The sequence below is a fragment of the Camelus ferus genome, chromosome 11 (assembly GCF_009834535.1).
Source record: "Camelus ferus isolate YT-003-E chromosome 11, BCGSAC_Cfer_1.0, whole genome shotgun sequence".
Classification (NCBI taxonomy): Eukaryota; Metazoa; Chordata; class Mammalia; order Artiodactyla; family Camelidae; genus Camelus; species Camelus ferus.
The window spans coordinates 62665304-62689499 of NC_045706.1; the positions used below are offsets into that span (position 1 = coordinate 62665304).

At 49.5% G+C, this 24196-nt stretch overlaps 1 protein-coding gene across 2 annotated transcripts in view; it reads right to left on the reverse strand.

The window, feature by feature from the left end:
• RASSF4 (Ras association domain family member 4) overlaps positions 1-14138 on the reverse strand; it is a 33408-nt gene extending 19270 nt beyond the window's left edge. For both annotated transcript variants that reach the window (XM_014556344.2, XM_006172512.3), the window contains exons 1-3: positions 13996-14138; positions 4806-4898; positions 2563-2638 (exon numbers count right to left, since the gene is read on the reverse strand). In XM_014556344.2, the coding sequence (XP_014411830.1) occupies positions 2563-2638; positions 4806-4867 (138 nt within the window). In that variant the 5' untranslated portion in view covers positions 4868-4898; positions 13996-14138. The remainder of the gene's footprint in view (positions 1-2562; positions 2639-4805; positions 4899-13995) is intronic.
• Between the last annotated feature and the right edge of the window lie 10058 nt (positions 14139-24196).

Below are 24196 nucleotides of genomic sequence, written 5' to 3' on the forward strand. Positions count from 1 at the left end.
GTGCCCAGAACTGTGAGTCTCCCAGGCCCAGGGAGTCCCAGGTCAGCAATCGGGGGAACTGCAGAGGCCCGGACGCTGGGTGGCGGGTGGGTCACCCAGAGACATGGGGCCCCAGGAACCAGTCATACATTTTGGCCTGAGAGTTCCCTGACTCCCAAGCTGGTGGCCTGTCTCTATGGCAGTGGTCACCTCCCAAAGACACACAGTCCCTCAGGCTGGCACACTTTGGCTGTTCAAGCTGCAGAAGTTTCTTGAAAAGTGCTTTTGGGCTCCAAGAAGATCAAGTCAGACCCTCACACCTCCTTTAGGGATGGGAACATGAATATCCCTGCCTGTGGGATGTTAGCCTCCTCCCCCTGGGGGCTGCTGGGAACACTCCTCCGGGCTGCACGGTCCTCCCTTCTTATGTGTGGACTGTCCCATCACACAAACAGGTTTGGGGCTTCCCAGTCCCTCTCCCCACATGGCTGTTCCTACAGAGGGGATTGTTTTGGGGAATCCCAAGTGCCAAGTTCAAGCTCTTAGACTCGCAGTTCTCAAACTTGGCCTTCAACAGAATCCCCTGGAAGGCTTGTTCAAACACAGCTGGGAGAATGAAGAGTTTCTGATTCATCAGGCCTAGGGGAAGGAAGGTGATAAGACTCGCAGTTCTAACCAGTTCCCAGGTGATGCTGAAGCTGCTGGTGTGGGGACCACAGGTTGAGAACCACCAAGGCCTTAGATCAATCCCTGAATGGCCCAGACCTGAGGAGCAGGGTCCACCCAGAAGACCCCACCCCATGTCTCCAGCTCAGGATGGGAAGTGAGCCAAGCTCCTCACTTAGCAGCACAGATCAAAACTGCCCAGCTCACTGGAGCTCAGGCCTCATCCCCGCTGCCCCCAGGCCTGCACCTGCTGGTTAGTTATCCAACACCTATGCATGGGCATTGTGCCCAGCCCTGGGGATGTGGAAACCGGAGGGCACTCAGGCCTGGCTCCAGGGGCTTATCACTCAAGTAAGAAGAGAGACAGCGAAGTCAGAGACAGTAGGATAGCAGGATGAGAGTCCTGCCTGCAGCAGTAAGAAGCTGGGACAGGGCGGGCGGGTGAGACAGGTGTCAGAGAGGCTGCCCTGCAGAGAGAAGTACGTTGTCAGGAATGGTCCCACGGCCCCATGCAGGGTGGGTGGGTCAAGGGGAGGCAGAGGTGAGGTCTGTGCCATTCCAGGTTGTCACAGGCAGCCCAGCACTGCCTGGGCCAGGAGCTAGCAGACCCCCCTCCTATCCAGGCTCTCGAACTGCGTGACACTGGCCTGGCTGACCGAGGTCATCTGGTGGGTGGATTCCCATTGGCTCTCCTTCCTGTTGCTGACTGGTGACCCCTCAGCTGCCCAGAGCTGCCTAGACAGGGTTCACCCTCCGGTCTGCTAATGCCACAAGGACGGGTGGCTGTTTGAGGAACTAAAGGAAGCGAGATCAGTGAGCGGAGTGGTCTCTGCCTGCGGGAGGCCTCTGCGGGTTGCCAGCGCTTGAAATGCCCATTTCCACATTCAACAGCAGAAGAGGAACTCAGAGGCCGCTGGCCCTGGCCAGACCCTGATGGGCTGGGGAGAGTCCAAGAGCCAACCTGATTGCAACCATGGAAATCCCCCAAATAAAACCTGACCATGAATAAGAACTCCCCATTTGGCTTTCCAAATGCCCGACCAGGGTTCCCATGGGAGAGGTCTGCAGGTTATGGATTGTGGCAAGACCAAGCCTCCACGTGATCTGCCTGGTCTCTGAGCTTGGGTCCTCCCGGCCACTCCCTAGAGTCCAGCTGGTGCCCATGGGCTGTGTTTGGCCTACAGACGGGTTACGTTTAGCCCACCTGATATTTGGAGGCTTGGGAAATTCCACATCAAACACTAGATATCTAGCTTCTTTAGACAAACCAGAAAGGGTCTGGGTATACTGAGCCCAGATTCCTACAAAGCTGACCTGGGTTTGATCGGACAGGCAGCAGTGGGCTGCAGAAGGGACCTGAGCTCTCTGATGACCTCCACTTCCCACGCCCACCCTGCTGCTCCTGTTTGGCACCGCCTGGCCCCAGGAGCATCTTTTAGGGAGTCCTCCTCTATCGCAATGTTTTCCTCTTGGTTGACAATCACAGAGGCTCTGCTTTCGCTCCTAGATTGCCCTGTAAGCTTGGGCTGAATTCCTTATTTGTTCTGTGGGATGAGCAGAAGGACTGGGCTGTGCAGCCTCAAAGATTCAAACTTCAGTGTCCTGGCCTTCACCTGGACAAAGTCTCAGGTGGAAGGGGAAGGCGCACAAGGTGATTTCCACCTGCTCTGCACAGGGATGGTCCAACCCTCAGCACCTCTTGCAGGAACCTTAAAGGAGATACCCTGGCGGCTGGTAACCTGGTCCCCAACTCAGGGGATGGATGACTTTAAAATTCATTATCCAAACTGGGACACTTCTGAGAGTGAAGGGGGTAGTCTTATGAATTACCCTTGATTAATGGGTGTAACACAGGAGTGTTTTCAGCAAGCCAGGATAAATGGTGACCCTAAGAAAAAGAAGAGAAATAGGCCTTACTTCTCGGTGTCTCAGCTGAAAGCTTCTGCCCTCGTGGTAGCAGTTGTAGGTTTTCAGCAGGCTTAACAGCTCCGACCTAAAAAGGTAGAGACACATACAGGCTTTTGGAATGTGGGGGCTTTTGGCTAAGGCGTTTGGCCTCGATGGCCACAGTTTCCTCATTCGTAAAGTGGGTATAATGGAGATGTCCTTCCAGCCACGTATAAGCCATTGAGGGACTAGACTTTGCCATCGGGCACCCGCCCTTTAGACTTCTAGAGGGTTTTGCTTATCAGTGCTTCTGGAAGGCATAGGGGTGGGGCTGGGAAGGAAGTGAAATTCACAGAGGGGCCCCCATCATTGTACATCTAGGGTGTTTGCACACTTTCACAATTACAGATAAGACTTCCCTACAATCTCCCTGTACTTTACTTCTGAGTCACTGCCTTGGGCTTGGATAATTGGCACTTTAAAGACTTTTGCTTTTTTCCCCATATTACTTCATATAAGGGTCTGGGGTGACTGCTGGTGGGAGGTGGGTACCACCAGAGGTACCAGAGGTGCCTGCCTCTTCCCCATCCTGACTTTCTGGAGGTGTGATCAAGGGATGAGGGTGACAGTCCTGAGAGTAAGATCCTGAGGGCCCTGGGGAGGACACTCTGCCCAAACGCTTTCTCTCAGAATAAAGGGAAAGCCACCGTGTGTGCCTTGGCTGAGGTGTTGCTTGGCTGAGGTGTGGCAGAGAGAAGATGAGGACAGTTCCCTGCATGCAAGCTGGGCTCTGCAGGGCAGTGCAGTCCCACAGACATGAAATGCAAGCTACACATGTCATTTCAAATGTTCTAGTAGCCACATGACAAAGGAAAATGACAGGGGAAATTTGTTTTAATAACACATTTTACTGCACCCAATATATCTAAAATATTATCATGTCAACATGTAACCTATGTAAAAGTTATTAATGAGGTCTTGTTCATTATTTCATTTTGTAAGAAATGTTTACCACTTGGAGTATCTTTTATATTCACCACACGTCTCCAGGCACAAGTCACGTGCCCGGCAGCCACACGTGGCTGGTGGCTCCCCTACTAGACAGAGAGGCTCTAGAAACTCCTCAGGCAGTGCTCTGACCCACATTCAGCAACCCAGGGCCTGGGTGAGCAAAACGCGCTCTGGTGCTCTGGTGTGCGGCCCTGTGTGACGTGGGATGATGGTAACAGACAAGGGAAGTGATTTTACAACTTAATGGCATTAACAATGCAGGATTCAACATTGCACGTTTACTGTGCTTATAGGTGTGAATGTAAAATTGTTAGGACACACAGATACATTAAATTAATCACATTATGGTTATTATTATGGCTTTTTATCAAAACTGTTCTTATTATCAAATCTAAATGAGGAAAATGATGGCGTGGGCAGTATTGACTGTTTTCTCAGGGTCTCTGCTTGGAGGACCCCAGGGGGCAGGACCTCAGCAAACCTAGTCCCTTTCAAGGAGGCTTGGTTTGTCTTCATGTTGGCAGATAGGGGCTGCCCAAAGCCAGAAAAAATTTGGACTCAGGACTCAAAAAGCAAGATAAAATGAAAAATATACTTTTCTTTAGTTCAGAAATGAATTTGGGAAAGGATCCCAAACAGTTTTTTATGATGAGACAGGGAGTAAATAAAAGAAAAATAGACAGAGTTAAAAATCATTATGTCAATAAAGTATACTTTTTTTTCAATAAAAACCCAAAACCAGTTTTGAGGGTTTTTTTCCCCCTCTGAACAGTTTAATGCAGTAAAAGTGTGTTAGTATTGCTCTAGTTTTTTGTTTTATTTTATTTTTTGGTGGTGGGGTAATTAGGTTTCTTTCTTTCTCTCTTTCTCTCTTTCTTTCATTTATTTAATGGAGGTACTGGGGATTGAACCCAGGACCGCATGCATGCTAAGCATTCACTCTACCCCTAAGCTATACCCACCTCCCCTAGTTTTTAAATAAATTAAATGCCATCTCTGCAGAGTCCCAGCAGGCACTGTCACACTTTCCTGCTTCTGTGGACTCAAGGAGGCAGGGGTCAAACTCATACTTTGATCCTTGATCACCAAAGAGAAAGGCTTCAGAAAGAAGAGCCCATCACTGTCCCTGGGGCAGGCACAGGCACACCATCATATCCATCAAAAGTGCCCACAATCCCTCCACCCAAAGGCTGCCCAGGGCGGGTAAGTGGCCACAGGAGACGGCAGGCATGGGGCGCCCCACTCTGTGCACAATCGCTTACTTCAGGATGGACTTGCTGTCGCTGACAGGCACGTGAGAACTGGGTGGACAGTCTTCCTTCATCTTGTCCTCTTGTCTGCAGATTCGGAGTTACCTGCCCGGAACACAGGGAAGGGCCCACAGACAGGTAAGCCGGGAGGAGAGATGGCCAGTGCCTCGTCCAGAGCTTTGGTGCAGAGGCTGGAGTCCCTGCCTCACCTCCCACCTCCCCCGCCTTCTCAATCCCAGCCTCTCCCATCCCCTACCTCACTCCCTACCCTCCCCCCGCCCCCTCCCCCCAGGGTGGCTGAGACTGAAGGGTCAGTCCCAGAGGACTTACTGGGACCCCACGCCCACATTTGTCAGCCTGGCAGGGCCGGGCCAGAACTGCCCTATCACTGTCCCTCCCGAAACCTCTTCGTAATCCCTAGGAATCCGACCAGTCTCCTCAGTGTTTCAGACTCTGTGCTCTTTCCTTGCTAGGACACTGTAAACGATGGTTTCTGCCTCGATCGCTCTCCCGAATCTCCAAATCGCCCCGGGACTTTCTCCTCCATTCCTACTGAGCCTGAGGAGATCGCCCTGTCACTGCCTTTGGAGCCAGCATCCGTGGGCCAGCTCTCCTAGGGAAGGGCTAATCGGCACCACATTCACTACGTGCTGGAGACTGCTGAGCACAGTCTATGAGTTATCTTACTTATTCCTGACAGCACCATTATGAAGTAAGTACCGTCCTATTCCCATTTCACAGATGAGAAAACAAGGACAGAAGTTAGATGCTTTGCCCGAGATACCCAGTGAAAAAATGGCAAACTCACTGTTTGAACACAAGCATCTAGGCCCTAGATTTTGGTCTTTTGACCCCTTCTCTATACTGATCTTGGACAGTGACTTAAACCCCCGGGCTGTTCATGGTCTCACCTGTACAATGGAGTAACCTCTACCCTATGGTGTAGTTAGTGGATTTACACATGCAGTGGTCTCTATCTCTTCTCATTCACAACCTGGAAAGATCTGGGGAGCTTCTTCAGCCCTCCTGGATTCCTTCATGGAGGCTAAATCTGCAGAGCTTTCTCTATCCTGTTGGCATCTTACGTACAGATTTCTACCCCCCTCTCTCTCCGCATTGTCCTGGCCGAGTACTCTCTTGTCAAGGTCCCCAGGCATCGGGCACTGAGTCACAGCTTCACACACACACACACACACACATACTCTAACCTTGACCCTGCCTCTACTCCTTCCTCCCAAGTTGCAGCCAGGAACTGGAGGGGCTCCATTGCACTGGGAGGTGGCACAGACATGGTGCAGTGGTGTGTCTTTCACGCCATGGCGCTAGGCTCCTTCACATAGCCCCAACATCTGTTCACACAGTCACATGTACCTAACCTGTGTGTGTGCCAGTGCCACTGTGGGGGGAGTTGGGGTCAGGTCCAAGTGCTATCATATCAGTGGCCCCAGAGTGGAGCCTGTCACTGCAGAGTACCTGTCCCCTTGGGCACTGACTCCCACCAGCCCCGCACACTCTTTCCCTGATTGCTTGAAACCACCCACAGACAAGAGCCTGCCTTCTGCGTTGACATCGGCCCCGAATGAGTGTTTGACTCCGGAGGCAGGGGACGCACGGTTGGCATGGAGAGGGGGAATGATTTGAGGGAGGTGGGCTTCCCAGTGACATCAGGGTCATCCCATAAATTACTTCCCTTATGCCTTGGTCTCCAGTGAGGCAAACTGGCCTGCAGAGAGGATGGGCCCCCAGGGGTGGCCAGCAGCCAGGCCCTCTCCACAGGGCACAGGGTTCTGGCACCTTGGGGGCCTGGACCTGGGGACCTCCAGCTGCATTCTTCTCAGCCTATTTCAAAATAGGGTTTCAGTTCCTTAGCACCTCAGCTCTCCTATGGAAAAAGTGATCTGCCCGCCTCTCTCTCTGGGCAGTTCCTCCAATGCTTCCGCTGCAGAAGCTGGCTTCAGCCCAGGGTGAGGCTAGGTTTCTCCATCCACCCTGTTTCTGTGGGTCTGTGACAACCATGTCTTGCTTTACGCAAGCTCATTAGAGGAAGGGCTAGATTTACCCTGAAATAACAGGAGGTGGTTTTTTCTCTGGCCTTCCTCTGTCGCCACCAGCTCCTGCTTCGGGCTCTGAGCTCCAGCCTTTCTGAGCTGCTCCCAGTTCCCCTAACAGCTTCTGTGCTTTTTCCTGCCTTTCGGCTTTCACAGCCATTCTCCGCTCAGAACACGGCCTCCTCCCCGTCCTATACCCTGATGTCGGCATCTCCAGGAAGCCCTCCACCAGGCAGCACCCCCTCCTGCAGCATCAGCAGCACCTGCCCCAGGCTTTCCAGCGCAGGGCCTGCCTCTTTGGATGCTCCCAGGAGAAGAGAAGCGTGGTGTGGCAGGGCTGCTGCCTTTCTGCCTCACTGCTTGCTTCTAGCATGGGGTGTGACCCCAGCACCCTGCCGAAGGCCCATACATGGCTGTTAAATTATTGGATGGATACAAGAAGCCTCATGGCACCCCCCAAAGCCAGCTTTCTCAGACTTGTGCACAGACAGCTGGAATAAATCATGTAAGAGTCTCCAGGGGCCAGGGAAGTGACCGGGCTGAGGGACACCGGGCAGTGGAATCTGTGGGGAACTGGGGACACAGTCCTCCTCCGGAAGGGAAGCTCTTCTCATGTTTCATGAGAAGCCAGAAATCTGGATTTTTATAGGCTATGTTCCACTGGTTAAAGTTGGGGGACTGTGGTGGAGACAGTTACTGCCCCTGGAATGACCACAGGGCAGCTCACCTCCCCCAGACCTCTGCAGCTCTGGGCCGTGTGACTAGCTCCGCTGACAGCAGTGTTGTGTGTCACTCCCAGGCCAGTGCACTTGAGTCAATGTGTGACTCTGAAGCAATCTTGTTCCCATCCGTGGTGACCCAGAAAGCCCCATGTCCTAATTAGGACAGATTCTTGATGGCCAGCCAGGGCCCCCAAGTATCTCTGTGGACTGAAACCCCCCTGCCAATCCACAGCAGATGTGGACTGGGAAAGAGAAATGAACCCCGTCGTGTTTCAGGGATTTGTTACTGCAGCATAACCTAGACTATCCTGACTAATGCAATAAATAATTCAATTAAAATGAACACATATACATATATACACATAAAACTGCTGACTCATGACATGACTCAGTTTTCAGGACTTTCATTCTCCCACAGCATGTGGGGACTTTGCCCACTTTGCTCTATTTAGTAGGGACATTTATAAGTGGAATTCTCTATAATCAAGCAGGGATTAGTTATTAACAGAAGATGCTTCCTAAAGTGCTCTGGGCTGGCTGGGAGATGCTCAAGACCTGAGGAGCTTTAGCTGCATGCTTTTTCCTTTCTGAGACTTGATTTTCCCATCTGTGAAATGAAAATATTGTTCTCCAAGGGGTTAGAATTTTCTCAGCTGTAGAACTCTTGGTTCAACTGGGATGTTTATGCAAATCAGATGAAAGGGAGCTGCTCTGGTTAAAGGTGAGGGGGGTGACAGGGGGAACCCCATCCACTGCTTTGCCTAGGGCTCTGGATAATACTGTTTGCAAAGCACTGTGCTGAGTAACACAGCTGAGGAGTGCCTTACCCTCGAGAGACCGCTTATTTAAAGGACATGACCAACGTGCTGAGTGTCTCTAGCTGGAGTTGAGTGACATTAGCTGCTCAGAGGAGGAAATCAGGAGCAAAGTAGAGCAGGGTCCTGGATTGCAGATAGCAAAGTAAAAAGAGAAAGGGGAAGGCAGCTGGTAGGGTATACAGCTTACTGGGGCAGAGAAAGAGACTAGGGTACACTATCCCAGGGGAGGAATGAGGGAAGTGAGCAAGGCTGGGGGAGGCAACAAAGGGCCCACAAATGGGGGCTCTTCCAACTTGCAGAGCTGGCTGTAAGCCTTGTGGGGTAGGAACCTCTGCCCCATAGAAAAACAGTCTCTTCTTTGAGAGAACCACATACTTCCGTGTCCTCTGACATCCATCATAGGTGTGGCCCAAAGCAAGTCACATGGTCACTGGTTCTTCCATGTCCCATCCCCTCATCCCAAGTAGGCAACACCTCCATCTCCTGGCTTTTCCAGACTTGAGTTCTGGGGTAGCTCACAGAATTGCACTCCAAACGCCAACACTGCCTTTGTGTGCCCTTTACCAGACTGGAGGTCGAAGGGGTTTTCATTCATTTTGATATCCCCAGTGTCCAGTCCAGTTCTAGAGAGAGCTGCACGTGTACCTAAGAGGCATCGTCGAGGTAACTTGAATGAGAGAGCTCGGTGGGGCGGGGAGAGTGAGCACACCTGCTCCAGGAAGAAAGCCAACGAAGATTGCTCTCCATTTGGAACACGTTCCAGAAACTGCCCCTTAAACACTGACTCTCCTTGTATACTGGGCATTCATCCTTAGTGAATCTCCAACAGAGTGTGTTTCTACCTTTATAAAAAGCACAGTCTTCTCTGTAAATAAAACCCTAGGAGAAGCTTAATCTGCACGTGAATTAAAGCAAGGCTGCTTTGGTTGAAGCAGGGATCAGGAGAGGATGGGAGGGCCTGGCCTGCCATCCTGGCATCTGCAAAGTCCAGAGTGACAGATGCAGCGGGGCAGGCCAAGCCCTGTGGCTCTTCGAAGTCCAGCCCTCTTTGTCCTGCCTGCTCCCCTCCCCCCAGGCCTCAGGGCACACAGCTCAGGCCTCCACACTGGCTTCCCTGACTGGAGGAGGCTCTGTCCCTAACCAGAGGTCCCAAGTGGCAGCCAGGGCTCCCTGTCCCCCTGAGGAGGGGCCCCAGGGCGGCATGCCAGCCACGGTCGCCTGTCCACAGCGAACAGGCAGTGAACTGTTTTGCTTTCCACTTCAGTGGCCACTCTGCCAACCGTGAGGGGGTGCTGCTGGGGACAGTGGGCCCCGCTGTCTGCCCTCGCTATTGTCCCTGGCCTTTGGTCTGGGACAAAGGAAACTGAAGCCTTTACAACTGCCTGGCTTGGCCCATCTTCCCCCTTTTGTGGCTGTGGAGCCGGGGATCACAGGAGAAGGCAGCTCTGTGGCTCCTCAGGCCATGACTACAGCCCAATGCCTAGTGGCCAGTGGTAAAAGCAGGGAAGGAAGGCTACGGAGGTGGCGTTTTCATGAAGCTCAATCAACTGCACTTGAAAGCCTTTTATTTCAAGACGATAGTGCTGCCTGCATTCCAGTCCCTCCAAGTCCTCACTGGGCAAAATGGAAAAGGTATCGGAATCCCAATTAAAATGTTCTGAGGATGTCTGTGTCATCTGAGCTCTTGGTAAACCTCTGTTCTCACATCTTAAAAAATTCAGACTCGGATGCTCTTATTTCAGCATGATTAAAGTCAAATCTGTAAAGAAAGTGACATGAGGGAGAAAAAAAAAGGGGGGACAGAGTATGTGGGGCACAGCTGGGAGCCTCCCAGCCCAGGCTGCTCAGACTAGAAGGAGGTAGGAGGTTGGGAAGGAGAGGGCAGGTGCTGGCCGCACTACCAGGCGTTCCCAGGAAGCCTGAGGCCTCTGCTCTGCAGCCCTTGGCTACAACTTTTAAATGCCAGCCTTGGCCAGGCCAGCAGGAAGGCGGGGAAAACAATGAACCTTTAAGTGGGCCCTCCCTAGCACCTGTTCACCAGCAAATGGCAGAAGCGTGGCTGGGGAGGAAGCTGCAGTGCCTGCTGGTACCAGCTGCCTGTGCGAGGGGGTCTGGCCAGACATAGGCCACCCCTCAGCAACACATTTTTGCTGAGGAAGCCAGCTGTTGGGATGTGCATGGCAGGCAGTGACCCAGCAGCTGTGGCTCCCACCTCTGCCACCCTCCCTCCCTCCTCCATCATTACGCACTCTGGCTTGGCCACACCTCCCTGCTCCAGCCCTGGCAGCTCAGGGCTCCTGGCTAGGCGCTTGCTTGGGAGCCCAGGGAAGACACTATGCACAGTCCATTTGGAGGGAGAGCCACTAGGCACCTCCAGCCACCGCCTTCCCTTGGGTCCACCCCCTGGCTGTATACCGTATCCTCCCCCCACCCCTCCCCCAAGGTCCTGCGCTTCCACCAACTCCTCTCCCTGAGCCCCCTCCAGCAACCAGGCCTCTCTGACAATGAACGTTGCTCTTCCTCTGAAGAGCCTGCCTTCTGCACCCACGCAGGCTGGCTTTCCTCCCAAACTGCCCGACAGCCTCCACCTAGAAGCCCTCTTGCACTCAGACCCCTGCAGCCAGATCTCAGTTTCCACCCTTGCTTCAGGGCAAGGGCAACCTGGGGCAAGAAAGTGTTTCCAATTCTCTGGCTCCTTCCTGACCCAGCCCCGACACACACAGTCCCTGGCCCTGTGGGTATCTCCCTACCCAAATGGGCTCCCCTCTTGCCGTGGAGGAAGGGATCTGTGGAAAGAGGAATACTCCCATGCTTTTTGGGCCAAACAGGGATTCAGAATGACTACCGGCCAATATCCTGATTGCCTGGGGCCAGAGGTGCAGGCCCTCTGCATGCTAGGGGTCAGCTGCCCCAGGGCTGCACTGGGTGCTCTGCATGGCTGTCCCCCATCTCATACCCCCAAGCCAGTGCTCCCCGCTGCACCAGCAGGAGCTGGTTTCCTGTGAGACACAATTCGGTTCAGAATCTTCTTGGCCATGGAGCCCTTTGGAGTCTCTTGAAAGCTTAACACACTCTCCCCAGAAAAATGCTTGTGTGTGCATGAGTGTGCACACAGGCACACGCTGAATTTGCACACCATTGTGGTAGGGTCAGGAAGCCCCTGTTCTTGTGCCCTGGATCCACAGATCCCAGGTAAAGGGCTTCTGCTGAAACTCATCACAGCAAGAGAGAGGAGGCAAAGGGGCACCCTAGAGAGAAGTCTGGGTGTGAGTCCTGCCAGGGTATCAACTTGGCCTGCGACTTCAGCCTGCTGCGCCATTTCTTGGGTCTCAGTTTAGCCAGGATTGTACTTGCAGTTGGTTTAGGGTATCTTTGGGTCTCTTCCAGCTCTGTGGCTATGGAGCTGTATGACCCCCTCATTCTCACCTCACAAGGTCAGGCCAGGCAAAGGGAGGGGGTTCCAAATCTCTCTCAGCAGTGCATCCTGGGGAAGGAGGTCAGCCAGCCAGAAAAGGAGACTGAGCAAACTGCAAGTTCCCCTTTAACAAGAGTGAAAAAACTCCAGAAGCTTTGGGAAGTGTAGCCACTTCCTATTTGATCTTTAATTTACTGTAAAACAATCTGAAACCATTTTTTCCAGTGTACTCTGTCATAGGATCACCATCAGCCTTGGCAAGGATCTGGGTTTAAAGCTCTGCTCTGTGACTCTTTACCTGTGTGACTTTAGGCAAGTCCCTTGCCCTCTCTGAACCTCAGACTCCTCATTAGTTGAATCATTGACTTCTGTAAAGGTGAAGGAGGAAACAGGCAAGAAGAACCTTATTTGGGGTTCCCCCATAATGAATAGAAATTCCCAGGAGAGGTCACAATGGGAGTCAGGGGCTCCAGAGAGACAGTGAGGTTGTTGAGATGGGAATGTGGGACTCAGAGAGGTTGACAGACCTCAGCAGGAGTGTCTGTGAGCCATGGCATCTGGCTGAGTTCACTCTCAAAACCAGGGTCCAGGCCAGAGTACTTTCTGGTAGACCATATGGTTGGGGTCTCCCCTTTAAGACTTTCCATTTACAGGATCTGAACTGTAACACACACTGGAGTTCTGTTCATGCTCTATCATCACAGGTCATTGTCCAGCTGACTCTGACCCAGGGGCACCTGGGACCTTCACTCTGTTCTCCACCTCCAGGCCACCTGCTGGAATCTCCTGGTGGAGATGGGGCCCCACCTCCCCGCTCTCAGTGATGCTTTAATTTCTCTTTCACTGCAAAGTCTTGAACCACCTGCACTACACACAGACGGAATCATGACAAAAACTGATGAAAATGTACTGACAGTATTGAAACACACCCCAAGACAACTTCCAGCCAGAAATTTTTTAACCTGAGTTAAAGGCATTCATCTTTTCTCTCCTTCCTCTTCGTCCCCTCTCCCTCCCCAGCCTCTCCCTCCCCAGCCCCTCCTTCCTCCCTCCCTTCCCCCAGCCCCTCCCGGCCTGCTGGCAGCGGTTAAGGAATTACTCAGGGGAGCAGAAGGCAGGCAGATCTGTTTTCTTCCTTGTGGTTATTGTTTACTCATGGCTTCTGGCAACAAATCTAGATTGTGCTATGAGCAGTTAAACTACAGAGAAGCTAGTCAGGGTCTTTTCTGCAAGTGCGAGTGTATGGCTTTGGAATCCCACCAGCTTGGGTTCAAATTCCAGAATCCCAGCCCTCACCTGTTGTGACCCTATTTAATTCCTCTGTGCAGTGGGGTTACTAAAGCTCTCTTTACGGTGTTTGAAGAAAACAGTGGCACTGGCCTGGCACTGATCCTGATGTGAGAGAAGGCCCTCCCTCCCCCAGGGCTGTGCCTGACTGATAAAACAAAGGCATCTCTCTCCAGAGTGGGAAGAAGGACTAAGAGTCAGGAGAGAGAGGGCGAGGGCGAGGGCGAGCAGGGTGGCAGGCAGGGTGAGCGCTGAAGTCAGTGGGTGAAACGAATGAGAGCTGCCACAACAAAACCTGGGTTAAAATCCTGACTCCACCACTGACTCATCTGGGTAAAACTGGACAATTCCATAACCCTTTAAGCCTCAGTTTTCTCGTCTGAAAATGGGAATAATGAAAGTATCAAGGCTGTGAGAAGTAGGTGGCATATTGTGCTAAGGCTCTTAACACAGGTCTGGGAACAAGGTGAATCCTCTATAAACGATTGTGAGGTCCTGCTATTATTTTGGTGTTGGTCTTCCGTTCATGAAATCTGAGAATTGTGTCAGAGGCACTACGAGCCTCTCCCCATAATTCTAAGATCCATGCTTCTATGATACTGGTTAAGAAGAGAGACAAGGTGGGCAAAGATGTGGCCTGTGGCCCTGCACACCTGCCATGCTCAGACTGTAGCTTCCAAAGTGCCATCTCCTTGGAAGAGGTACCTGGCGCAGTGCCCACTCTCAGCATTGGGCCCAAGGCACAGAATGCGCCAGGCTGGCAGAGGGAGGAGACTTTGCACGCGGCAGCCAAGGAGCAGCGGTGCCCAGACTCCAGAGCCCCTGGCTGGGGAAGGTCCTCAGCCTGGGGGTGATGGGAGGGGGTCTGCGCTCCGTGGACGCCCCGAACTCTCCCGCCGGTGCATCACTCACCGTCCACTCATCGCGCTGTCCAGAAGCTGCTGACGGTGCTGTGCCCTCGCTGTCACCCGAGATGCTGCCGCAGCGCCTGCTGCCCGTGTCCTCCTGGACTCGGCGCGCCGGGCCCGCCCCTCCCCGCCCCTCGAGCCACGCCGGCCAATCGTGGCGCCCCGTCACTCCCTTTACGCCCCGCCCCTCCTCTCCTCTTCCCGCCCCTCGCCCCACACCGGCCAATGGAGTCACGTCACCTTGTTCGGCCAGCTCAGCCCAGGGCGCACGCGGGAGGGTCGGCTCCCGGCGGTGCCTAAGGGGCAGCTGGGAAGGTTTGGGGCGCTGGCTTTGCTAGGTGTCCCCGGACAACCCCGAGAGCGCCCGGAAGCGCGCACAATTAATTCTGTCTGGAGAGTCTGGTATGCGGGCTAAGGTCAGGGACCCTGGGGGCACAGATACCCTTAGTTTCCAACAAAGGTCGCGGTGCGGGCCCCGCAATTACTAGTGTGCGTGTTAGGAGATAGGATTATCAAGAGAGCCCCGAGCGATGTTAGTTTTTGCTTGAGGGCCACCTGTGTGCAGTCCGGCTGTTTGCTTGGCGTGGCTTCTCAGAGCTCCACCGCATTTAAGAAATCAGATCCTCCGATGATTAAGAGGAGATAAACTTCTCTCCCAGTCATCGCCTCAGCAGAAGGATTTGCCTGCGCGGAGGCAGAGAGGACAGAAGACCACAGGCCTTCTGGGGAACTAGGAATAGTTCAGTGATTCTGGGGTGTGGGGTAGCAAGGAAGGGGAAGGGATTGAGGGAAACATTTGCAATTTCTGTTTTTTTTATCACTGTTCCAAGTCCTGATCTCGGGACTGCCCCTCCTGTCCCCCCAAGATAAATCATTTCACTTTCATTCAGTCTGTGGTTCCTAATCTTTTTAGAGTCATGGCCTTCTAGAAAAATGGAGGGGCCCATATAGACAAAAATCTCTGGACCCCACTTGAGGGAGGCTGTGCTAACCATTGTTAGGGCTGCTGGATTAAGGGTAAAGAGATCAGCTTCTGCCATCTACTTCCTGTGTGAATTTGCCATGTTGCCATCATAGTGGGCCTCAGTTTCCCCACCTGTAAAAAGGAGGGAGCTAAAGATGAGTAGGCTGGGGATCTTCCAGCTCTGACTTTTGCCAAGAATTCATGAAGAATGGCCCATCCTCTGCCAGCTCAGTGCATCCCCGTGGTCAGCGACCTCCACTACTGCACAGCCCAAAGGCCTGATCATCAAAGCTGAGGGCAATATTTGGGTGCTTCCAAAAGATTTAAAAGTAAACAGAGCCCTCAACCACTGAGCATTCATTCAATCCAATAGGATGAGTGCACATAGCTCTGGGGTAACATACAATTTCCCGGGGGCCTTCCCTGACTTGAGACTGCTAATGTAGCTGATGCTATGTCTCCAGGGCCACGACTAGCCTGGAATGATGACTGACTTTGATGAAGCAACCTGATGGGTCCTGCACTCCCACTGTGTGTCAGGCACTCTGCTAGGTGCTTTCCATCAGGGGTCTCATACAAGCCCCTCAACATTCCTGGGGAGTGGGTGTTACTACCTGCATTTTACATGGGACACAAGTGTCCATTGTCAGGGTCCTCAGTTCCTGCAGAAGAAGGATCACCTTTCCCTTGTCTATTCGATGGAACTGTATTTGGCCTTAGGATGACTTATGGTGGGTGTTGTGTATACTGTTAGTTGTCAACCCAGTACACATTCCCTTCTTTGGAAAAAAGAAGGAGAGGAAGGAAGGAAAGGGAAAGAAAGGAAGGTTGAGAGAGAGACAAATAGAGAGGGAGCGAGCAAGAACAAGCAACTTATCTGGAGCAGCAACATGCCAGCCACTAGTCATGGTCATGACAACTTGTATTTTTCATACTGTACTCACAGCCCAGCAGTGTGTCATGAAATTAAATTTGACTAGCATTTTAAAAACTAGAAAATAGCAGTGTATAGCACACATAGTAAATGTAAGTTGTGTCTCATGAAATGTGTTTGCATTGTTCTAGTTATGTGTATTAAGCTGTGATATAAAATGTGTTTCTCACTGTGGGCCACAGTCAAAGAAGTTTGAAAGCCATTAAGTCAGTCTTGACAATCTTTTTCATGGCTTTCTCAGCTTCCTTTGAAGCTAGGATTGGCCATATGACATACTTCTGGGCCAAGAGATAGGGAAAAGTGTGCTGGAGGAGGGGAGTTGAAGGGAGGGTAGGGACAGCTTTTGCTTTCCTTTTAGGAGGAACAGATGGATACCCCTTTTCACTGCTTTTCTGTCTCAGTTGTGGATACAATGTGTAATGCCTGGAGCATTGGCAGCCATTTTGAGATTATGATACATGTCCACATACTAAAGCTGGTGGAGCCCAAAAACAAAAGAAGTGTGGATCTTCATTAACATTACGGAGCTGCTGCACAATGCCTTCACCACCTACTCTAGACTTCCTGCCATGGAGGAAAATAAACCTCTGTTTGTTTAAGCAGAGGTTGATAAATCTTTTCTATAAAGGGCCAGAGAGTAAGTATTTTAGACTTTGTGGGCTAAATGGTCTGTATTGCAACTACTGAGCTCTGCTATTGTAGTTTGACAGCATCCATAGACAATATATAAATCACTGGGCATGGCTGAGGTTCCAATAAAACTATTTACAAAACAGGCAGCAGGCCACATGTGATCCACGGGCTGTAGTGTGCTAACTCTTTCCATAGATGATCTTGCCTCTATTATTGCCTCTCTGACATCATCTCCTCCTACTTTCCCTCCTTCTCTCTGTTCTGGTCGCAGTCTTCTTCCCATTTACCAGCCCACTCCCACCTCAGGGCCTTTGTACATGCTCAGCCTGGAAGGCTCTTCCCCTAAATGTCTACAGGACCCACTTGTTCACCTCCTTTAGGGTTTACACACAAATTATTTTTTCTCTGAGGTCTTCCCTGGCCCACCATCTAAAATGCCCCTCCCTGGAGCACACATACTACTCTCTAGCATGCTGTGTATTTCACTCCTTCATCATGATCTCCTTGAGGGAGGGAGATGGTTTCTCTTTCCTTAGACACTGACTCTGCCTTGAATGTCAAGGTGTTTAATCAATATTTGGTATATGATTGATTATTTTTTCCTTTCTTCCAGATTCAGGTAATTACTCTGTCCAAGTGGACAAAATGAATAAAGTGGTAGAATCTAGGTTTGTCCCCCCAGTGGCCCTGGCAGTCATGTTTGTGTCACCAGGGGATGAGGGTAAAGCAGCATCTGCCTCAGTTGGAAGATTAGGCCTCAGGGGAACTGGGGCCACCCAGAAGTTTCTGCAAGACTTTTTCCTCCAGACCTTTGGGAGTCCATTAAGGGAACAGGGCATTATCCTTGGTCCATCTCCCTTTTTACAGCATTCCTGCATCAGAAAGTCTTTAGAACAGTCATTATTTTGTGAACAGTCCACAATGACTTGTATGATCCATAAAAAGTCAATTGGAAGCATTCACGAGCCAAAGTTTTTAGCCAAGAAAGAGCAACAGAGAATAAATCTACATTTGATTTGTTAGCTTGGAAACATTAAGAAGCCTGAATCTGATAAAACACGTGTGACTTCTTGCATCAGGTAAGGCTGCCCCGGGGTGCTCTGCTCAGATTTTCCTTGAAGCTTCTCGGCACCAGGGCACCGTTCCCAGAAGAGTGAGAAATTACCTCCTTCCCCCTGATGCTTCAAGAGGCAAGTCGTAAAAATGCCTGGGTGTCATCGCCTGCAGTTGAGATGTAACTGAGATTTCTCTGAGTCTTGAAAAATAGGTTTACATATTTTAACACCAATAATATTAATAATGAAGATCATTTTTGAGGCCATTCCCTTCAAATAGTAAATGAGAATTTGAATTAAAATGACTGGTTAATTACCTAAGGCCTCTAATGGGTGACTTTGTATGATTTTTTTTCCCCTTCACTCTCACTGACATAAGATTCTGAACAAGTGAGTTTTTAAAGTAATTTTTCAAAAAGTCTGCAGATTCCAAGTGTATATTCTTTAGATAACAATTGGTTCATTGCGCTCGATTGAGATCTGTAAGATTCAGTTTAAACCAAGCAGCTTTTCTTTGCCTTTAATGGGCTCTACTTTATTAAGCCCACCAGCAGGAAGAGGGCACTTACAGGATGCTTCTTACACCATTCACTTTGGTGGAATCATTGAGTAGTGAGGTCATCCCACTGCATAGTCTAAACAGGCAGCAGTGTTTGCCATCAGTTTTCAGATGATTTCTCAAATAATCTGCATACCATCTACCCTTCCTTCCTATGTGACATGGTTTTCATTAACTCTGTTGTTAGCATGTAAATAATGGCTTCGGGTTAATAATACTTGGAACTCTGCAACCCATTTCAGAGGCAGGCTGAAAATGAGAATTTATTCTCTAAATGGACGTAAATTTCAATGATAAATATCACGTTAAGCGCCTTCTTGTTAAACCCGCGCATGAGCAGGCATGCACACACACTTAATGTATCACTTTTCCTTCAGGTTGTGCTTTGGATAAGTTTTTGTAGCCCATGCTGTAGAACTAATAAGTGCTTAGACACAGGGTTTCCTAAGAGAGAGAGAGCTTGCTTTAAAAGGGGACATAGCTAAAGATTGCTGCTGAAACTTCCTTTTGGGGAAAAATAACTGCTTAGCTCAAGCTCTCTGTCCACTTGGTCCTGAGAAAAGGATGTCCCCAGATCTGCTCAAAAAAAAAAAAAAAAATCTGAGGACAGGGATGTCATGAACAGCTATAGGCAGAGTAAAAATAAGCCAGATTTGTTGATGAGTCAAAAATCTTTCTCTTCACTCCCTCCCTCCTGTCTTTCTGATGCTGAACACATATACTTTTTTTTTTTTTTTTTGGTTCATCTAACATTACAAATCAGACAGCTAAGGAGGGGACATCTCTTCACTTCCTTGGATTTTCCCCACCTTCCCAAGCCTCCCCAGACCTGTCATCTCCCCACCCACATCTCATACTTCATTTCACCTTCTATGTGGCTGTGTTCCTGGAGGATGCTGACAATGTGGGGCTGCCGGTATGTTGATTATCATGAAAGGATATTGTAATGGCTGTGAGTTGATAACTTCTTAAAAATAAGACGAAAATAACTCTGGCAATGCAAGACTCCTGAGCAAACTACATTATCATTGTAGTTATAATTTTAATAATATAAAATGACTTTATGTTGTTCAGTATTTTGATTCATTTAACAAATAGCAAGACACAGACAAGACACAGAGTCTGGTGTTGCTTGGGAGCCAGAATTTCTATGAATAGCAAGATACTGACTGATAGTCAAGCCTGAGAACTCCTAAGTGATTAGGACATTCCCTCAAGCCAGGATATTGAGAAGCCAAAGGAAGTGGAGACCTTCCAGATGGAAAATAAAGGAATCTTGATAGACAAACAAGGGCCATTTGTCCAGCTCCTGGGTTGTGAATTTCAAAACAGATCATCCTCAGGCACTTTGGGGAGACTCATAAGCTAGAGAATGTGGCTTGCCTCCTGGAGGGAAGAGCAACCTCCTGTACTTCTAAGCACGCAGCTTCCCAGGAAATGTTGAACATCCTCAACGGGAAGGGGCAGTCTGGCCAGATTTTAAAAGATAGTTTAAAAAGATGGCTCAGCTGAGTTGACTTTACCTCTGAATCTGCCATCAAAGCCACTTCTGGTTAGCCCCTGGTGTGACAAAAGCTGCCCATCCCCAAGTTTCCTTCCCAAACTTCATAACTGTAAACTGATGACCTGGGTGTTTAAGAAAGGGTAGCACCATATAATTACTCACCTTCTTAAATTTTGTGCCCACTTGGGAATCGTTCCTGGCCTTTCATTTTGAAAACTCTCATTGTAACAATAAGATGTTGATCTTACAACTGAGACAGAATTAGAATGCTCAGTGTAATAGGGTTTTCGAGAGCAACATGTATATATCCTACTGAGATAGAAATGAGAGATTGATTGATTGGTTGATCGATTTTAAGGAATTGGCTCATGTGACTGTGGAGGCTGACGTATCCAAAATCTTTTGGGCAAGCCAGCACGCTGGGGGTTCAGGTAAGAGTTGATATAACAGTCTTGAGTCTGAAATCCGTAGGCCTGAAGGCTGAAAACTCAGTCAGGGTTTCTATGTTAAAACCCTGAGGCAGAATTACTTCTTCCTTGGGAAACCTCAGTCTTTGCTCTGAAGGTCTCCAAATGATTGGATGAGACCTACATCATGGAGGGTAGTTTGCTTTACTCAAATTATACTGATTTAAATGTTAATCACATCTTTTAAAAAAAACACCTTCACAGCAACATTTAGACTTGTGTTTGAACAGCTGGGCACCATGACTTAGCTAAGTGGACACCTAAAGTTAACTGTCATGACCAGTGAGTTTGACCTACAGTTTGTACCCCATCATGTCCCTCTCTGGTGTGGCCTGATACTCAGCATTTCAAGACACTTCAGGGTGTGACAGTGCCTTCTTTCCCAAGGATTTCATGTTTTAGTGTACCTGTATAATCTGTGGAAATTTTGGAGGAACTTTTGTACCTCTGTTGGCCTACTGAGTTTAAATTAGCAGTTGGCCAGATAGTACACATTTTTTTAAATTGAAGTATAGTCAGTTACAATGTGTCAATTTCTGGTGCACAGCATAATGTCCCAGTCATACATATATATACATATATTCATTTTCATTAAAGATTATTACAAGATATTAAATATAGTTCCCTGTGCTATACAGAAGAAATCTGTTTTTTTTATCTATTTTTATATAAAGTGGTTAACATTTGCAAATCTCAAACTTCCAGATTTACCCCTTCCCACCACCTTTCCCCTGGTAACCACAAGACTGTTTACTATGTCTGCGAGTCTGTTTCTAGTTTTGTGGATGAATTCATTGGTGTCCTCCTTTTTTCTTTTCATTTTTTTAAATCCTACATAGGAGTGATATCATATGGTATTTTTCGTTCTCTTTCTGGCTTACTTCCCTTAGAATGACGGTCTCCAGGTCCATTCATATTTTGTTATTTGTAGACTATACCATCTCACTACTCAAGGAAAAGCAGTCATAGACAATCTGTATACAAATGGCATGTCTGTGTTCCAATAAAACTTTCTTTACAAAAACAAGCAGAGGGCCTGATTTGGTCCAGGGGTAAAGAAAGAATCTGAGTTGATATTGGACCTTTTCCTTAACGCAAAATCTGGTAAAGAGGGTGGGTAAATTACACTGTAGGATAGCATGATTTCAGCTGTGAGGAATAAAAAATCAAAACATAGGAAGGTTGGCAGGGGAGGGTATGGCTTAGTGGTAGAGTGTGCACTTAGCATGTATGAGGTCCTGGGTCCAGTCCTCGGTACCACCCTTAAAATAAGGAAATAAATGAATAAACCTAATTACCTCCCCCATCAACAAAGAAAAACCAAAATAAAAAAATAAAAAATACATAATAATAATTTTTTAAAAACATAAGAAGTTTATTATCTCACAGAGCTCAAAAGTCCCTGGAATGGGTAGTTCCACGGGTGGTTAAGTCAGTGTCTTAGACATTTTCAAGGACCCAGGTTCTTTCCGCCTCTGCACTCTGTCATCTTCAGCACAGTGGCTTGGTTCCCCCTCACATCTTCAGATGGTTCCTATATTTCTCAGCAGACACGGCCACATTCAGTGGAAGACGAGGAAGGGTGTGCTCCAGTGAGGCTCATTTTAACACAAGGAAACCTTTTCCAGCAGGTGCTGGACCATCTCCCCTTACTTCTCATTGTCCAGAAGTATCATATGGGTGAGACACAGAGGATGCACCCACTGTGACTGGCTGGGTGAAGCACATGACCTGCTGAGGGTGGGGAAAGTAGGTCTGCTGTGAAAATTCAGGCTCTACCAGCAAGCGAGGGATCAACTGTGCCCCTGGGAAGAAGCTGGGGAATCCCTGCCCTAAATGCATAGTCCCAGTAGATGGGGTGGGAGGGGGGCCCACTTCAGGGGGCAAGGTCACTGCCTTGTGTTGAATGAGCTGGGTCTGAAGGAGAAGAAGCAGGGAACAGGTAGAGAGAAGTTCAGGAGAGCAGAGTCCTCTGCTGAGTACAGTGTATGCAGGGTGGAGGCTCTGGGTAACTGGGAGAGGACCCTGGGTAGAGAAAAGTGGTCTGATTGTGAGCACAGGGAGCTGCCCAAGGCAGAGAAATGGGAATTGAAACTTATGGTTACCAGAGGGGAAGGGGGACGGGAAGAGATAAAGTGGGAGCTTGAGACTTGCAGACACCAACTACTATATATAAAATAGATAAACAAGTTTCTTCTGCATAGCACAGGGAGCTATATTCAATATCTTGTAGTAGCCTGTAATGAAAAAGCATATGAAAACGGATATCTATATGTATATGAATGACTGAAACATTATGCTGTACACCAGAAATGGACACAACATTGTAAACTGACTATGCTTCAATAGAAACACACACAAAAAGTTAAAAAAGCAAAAATCTTAAAAAAAAAATAATAAAGGGCTGGTGGAGAAATGAAGTGTGGCAGTGGGGACCTGAGTTCAGAAAGGCCTCCCACTTGGTGCTGGGAGACCTTAGCCAGGGGTGCTCTGGGCTCAGGGGAGCAAGGGGCTTGTTGGGAGGCTGTGCTGGCTGGCCCCTTTCTGCTGACCTTCCTTATAAGGGCCTGGAGCGCAGCAAGCAGGGACAGCAGGGGACCTGGGCCACTGGAAGGAAACCAGAGGGTAGCTTGGGGGTTGATGCTGTCTTCTGAAGTGTCAAAGAGATGTCTGCTTAGCCTCTTCTTACCTGCATGGGGCAGGGGAGACCCTGCTGAGGCTGGGGGTTTAGTCCTGGGACTGAGGGGCAGGCTTGGCAACTTCCAGGCTTTGTTCAGACCCACCAGCCACCAGGGGAATCCCAAAGGTGCCAGGCCTCTGGCTGTGTGACCGCACAGCACTGACTGTGCTGGGGGGCAGGAGAGCCAGTCAGGCCCTGCTCAAGGCTCTCTGTGTGTTGGGATGGGAGTGTTTAGTGCTCAGAGTAGAAACCACCCCCGGGCATCCAAGAGAGGGGTGAAAAGTGAGGTAAACAGTCACAGCCACTGTGGGGAATTGGCCTTCCGCCTCGTCCTTCCTAAGTTAGCTCTCCCCATTCGCCTTCGTCTTTCCTTCCTCCTTGTTCCGTTCTTCCTCTCCATCCACCCCTGAGGAAAAATGTCTCCGATGACTTAGATGGAAGGGAACTTAGGGTCTTCTGGTCAACACCCTTCTCATTCAAAAAGAGGGGAGAGAGGCCCAGGGGAAGGTGGTGTGGTCAAGGCTACGGGCTGCTGAGGTCTGTGGCCAATCTAAGACTTTCTTCTCCTGATCATGTTAAGAGTCCCATCTCTGGAGCCTGGAATGAATACTGACTCTACTGCTTTGCAGCTGCATGCCAGTGTGCAAGTTACTAAATTCTCTGTGCTGTGATTACCCATTCATAACATGTAATTGTAAAAGACCCTGCCTCATAGGTGGTATGAATGAAGAATATCACCAGCTGTATCAGTAAACAAAGGATGCTGTGGTCATCAAGTCATCAGCCATTACCGGCCACCCCCGACAGAGCAGAGGGAGCTCAGGACTGCCGACAAGCAGGCAGCCCAGCTGGTGCTGCCATCCCCAATGGTGCCCCCTGAGGGAACTCAGGATGTGGACAGGATACTGGCCCTAGACAGCTAGGTGACTATAAAAGGAATGATTTCAATGAGTCCAGACCTTTGCACCTTCCCAGTACAGAGAAGAGCGCTAAATTCCTTGACTTGAGATATCTCATTTTCTTTAATTAACAGTAATCTTTTGATGTTCCAACAACCTGGTCTTTGCTGCAATAACTCCTATATGTCCTGGCTTCTCCCTTGCCTCCGCAGAACAGTCTCTTAGAGCAATCTGAGAGGCTGCCTCCCAGGATAGAGTCCTCAGAAAGTCTACTGATTAAAACATAAATCTCAACTTATAGGTTGTGCGTTTTATTTCAGTCGACAGCGGTGAGGACTAGAGGAGATGGAATATGCAAAGCACTGAATGCCCTGCACACACTCAGGTCTCAATTCTGTCCATGGTCATTGTCATTGTTGTTGGTGGGGCTCTTTGCCTTATGCTTTTTCTCCTGCACACACATCTTTGTTATGTATTGGAAACATATGTGCTGACTTCAGATTCCAACGG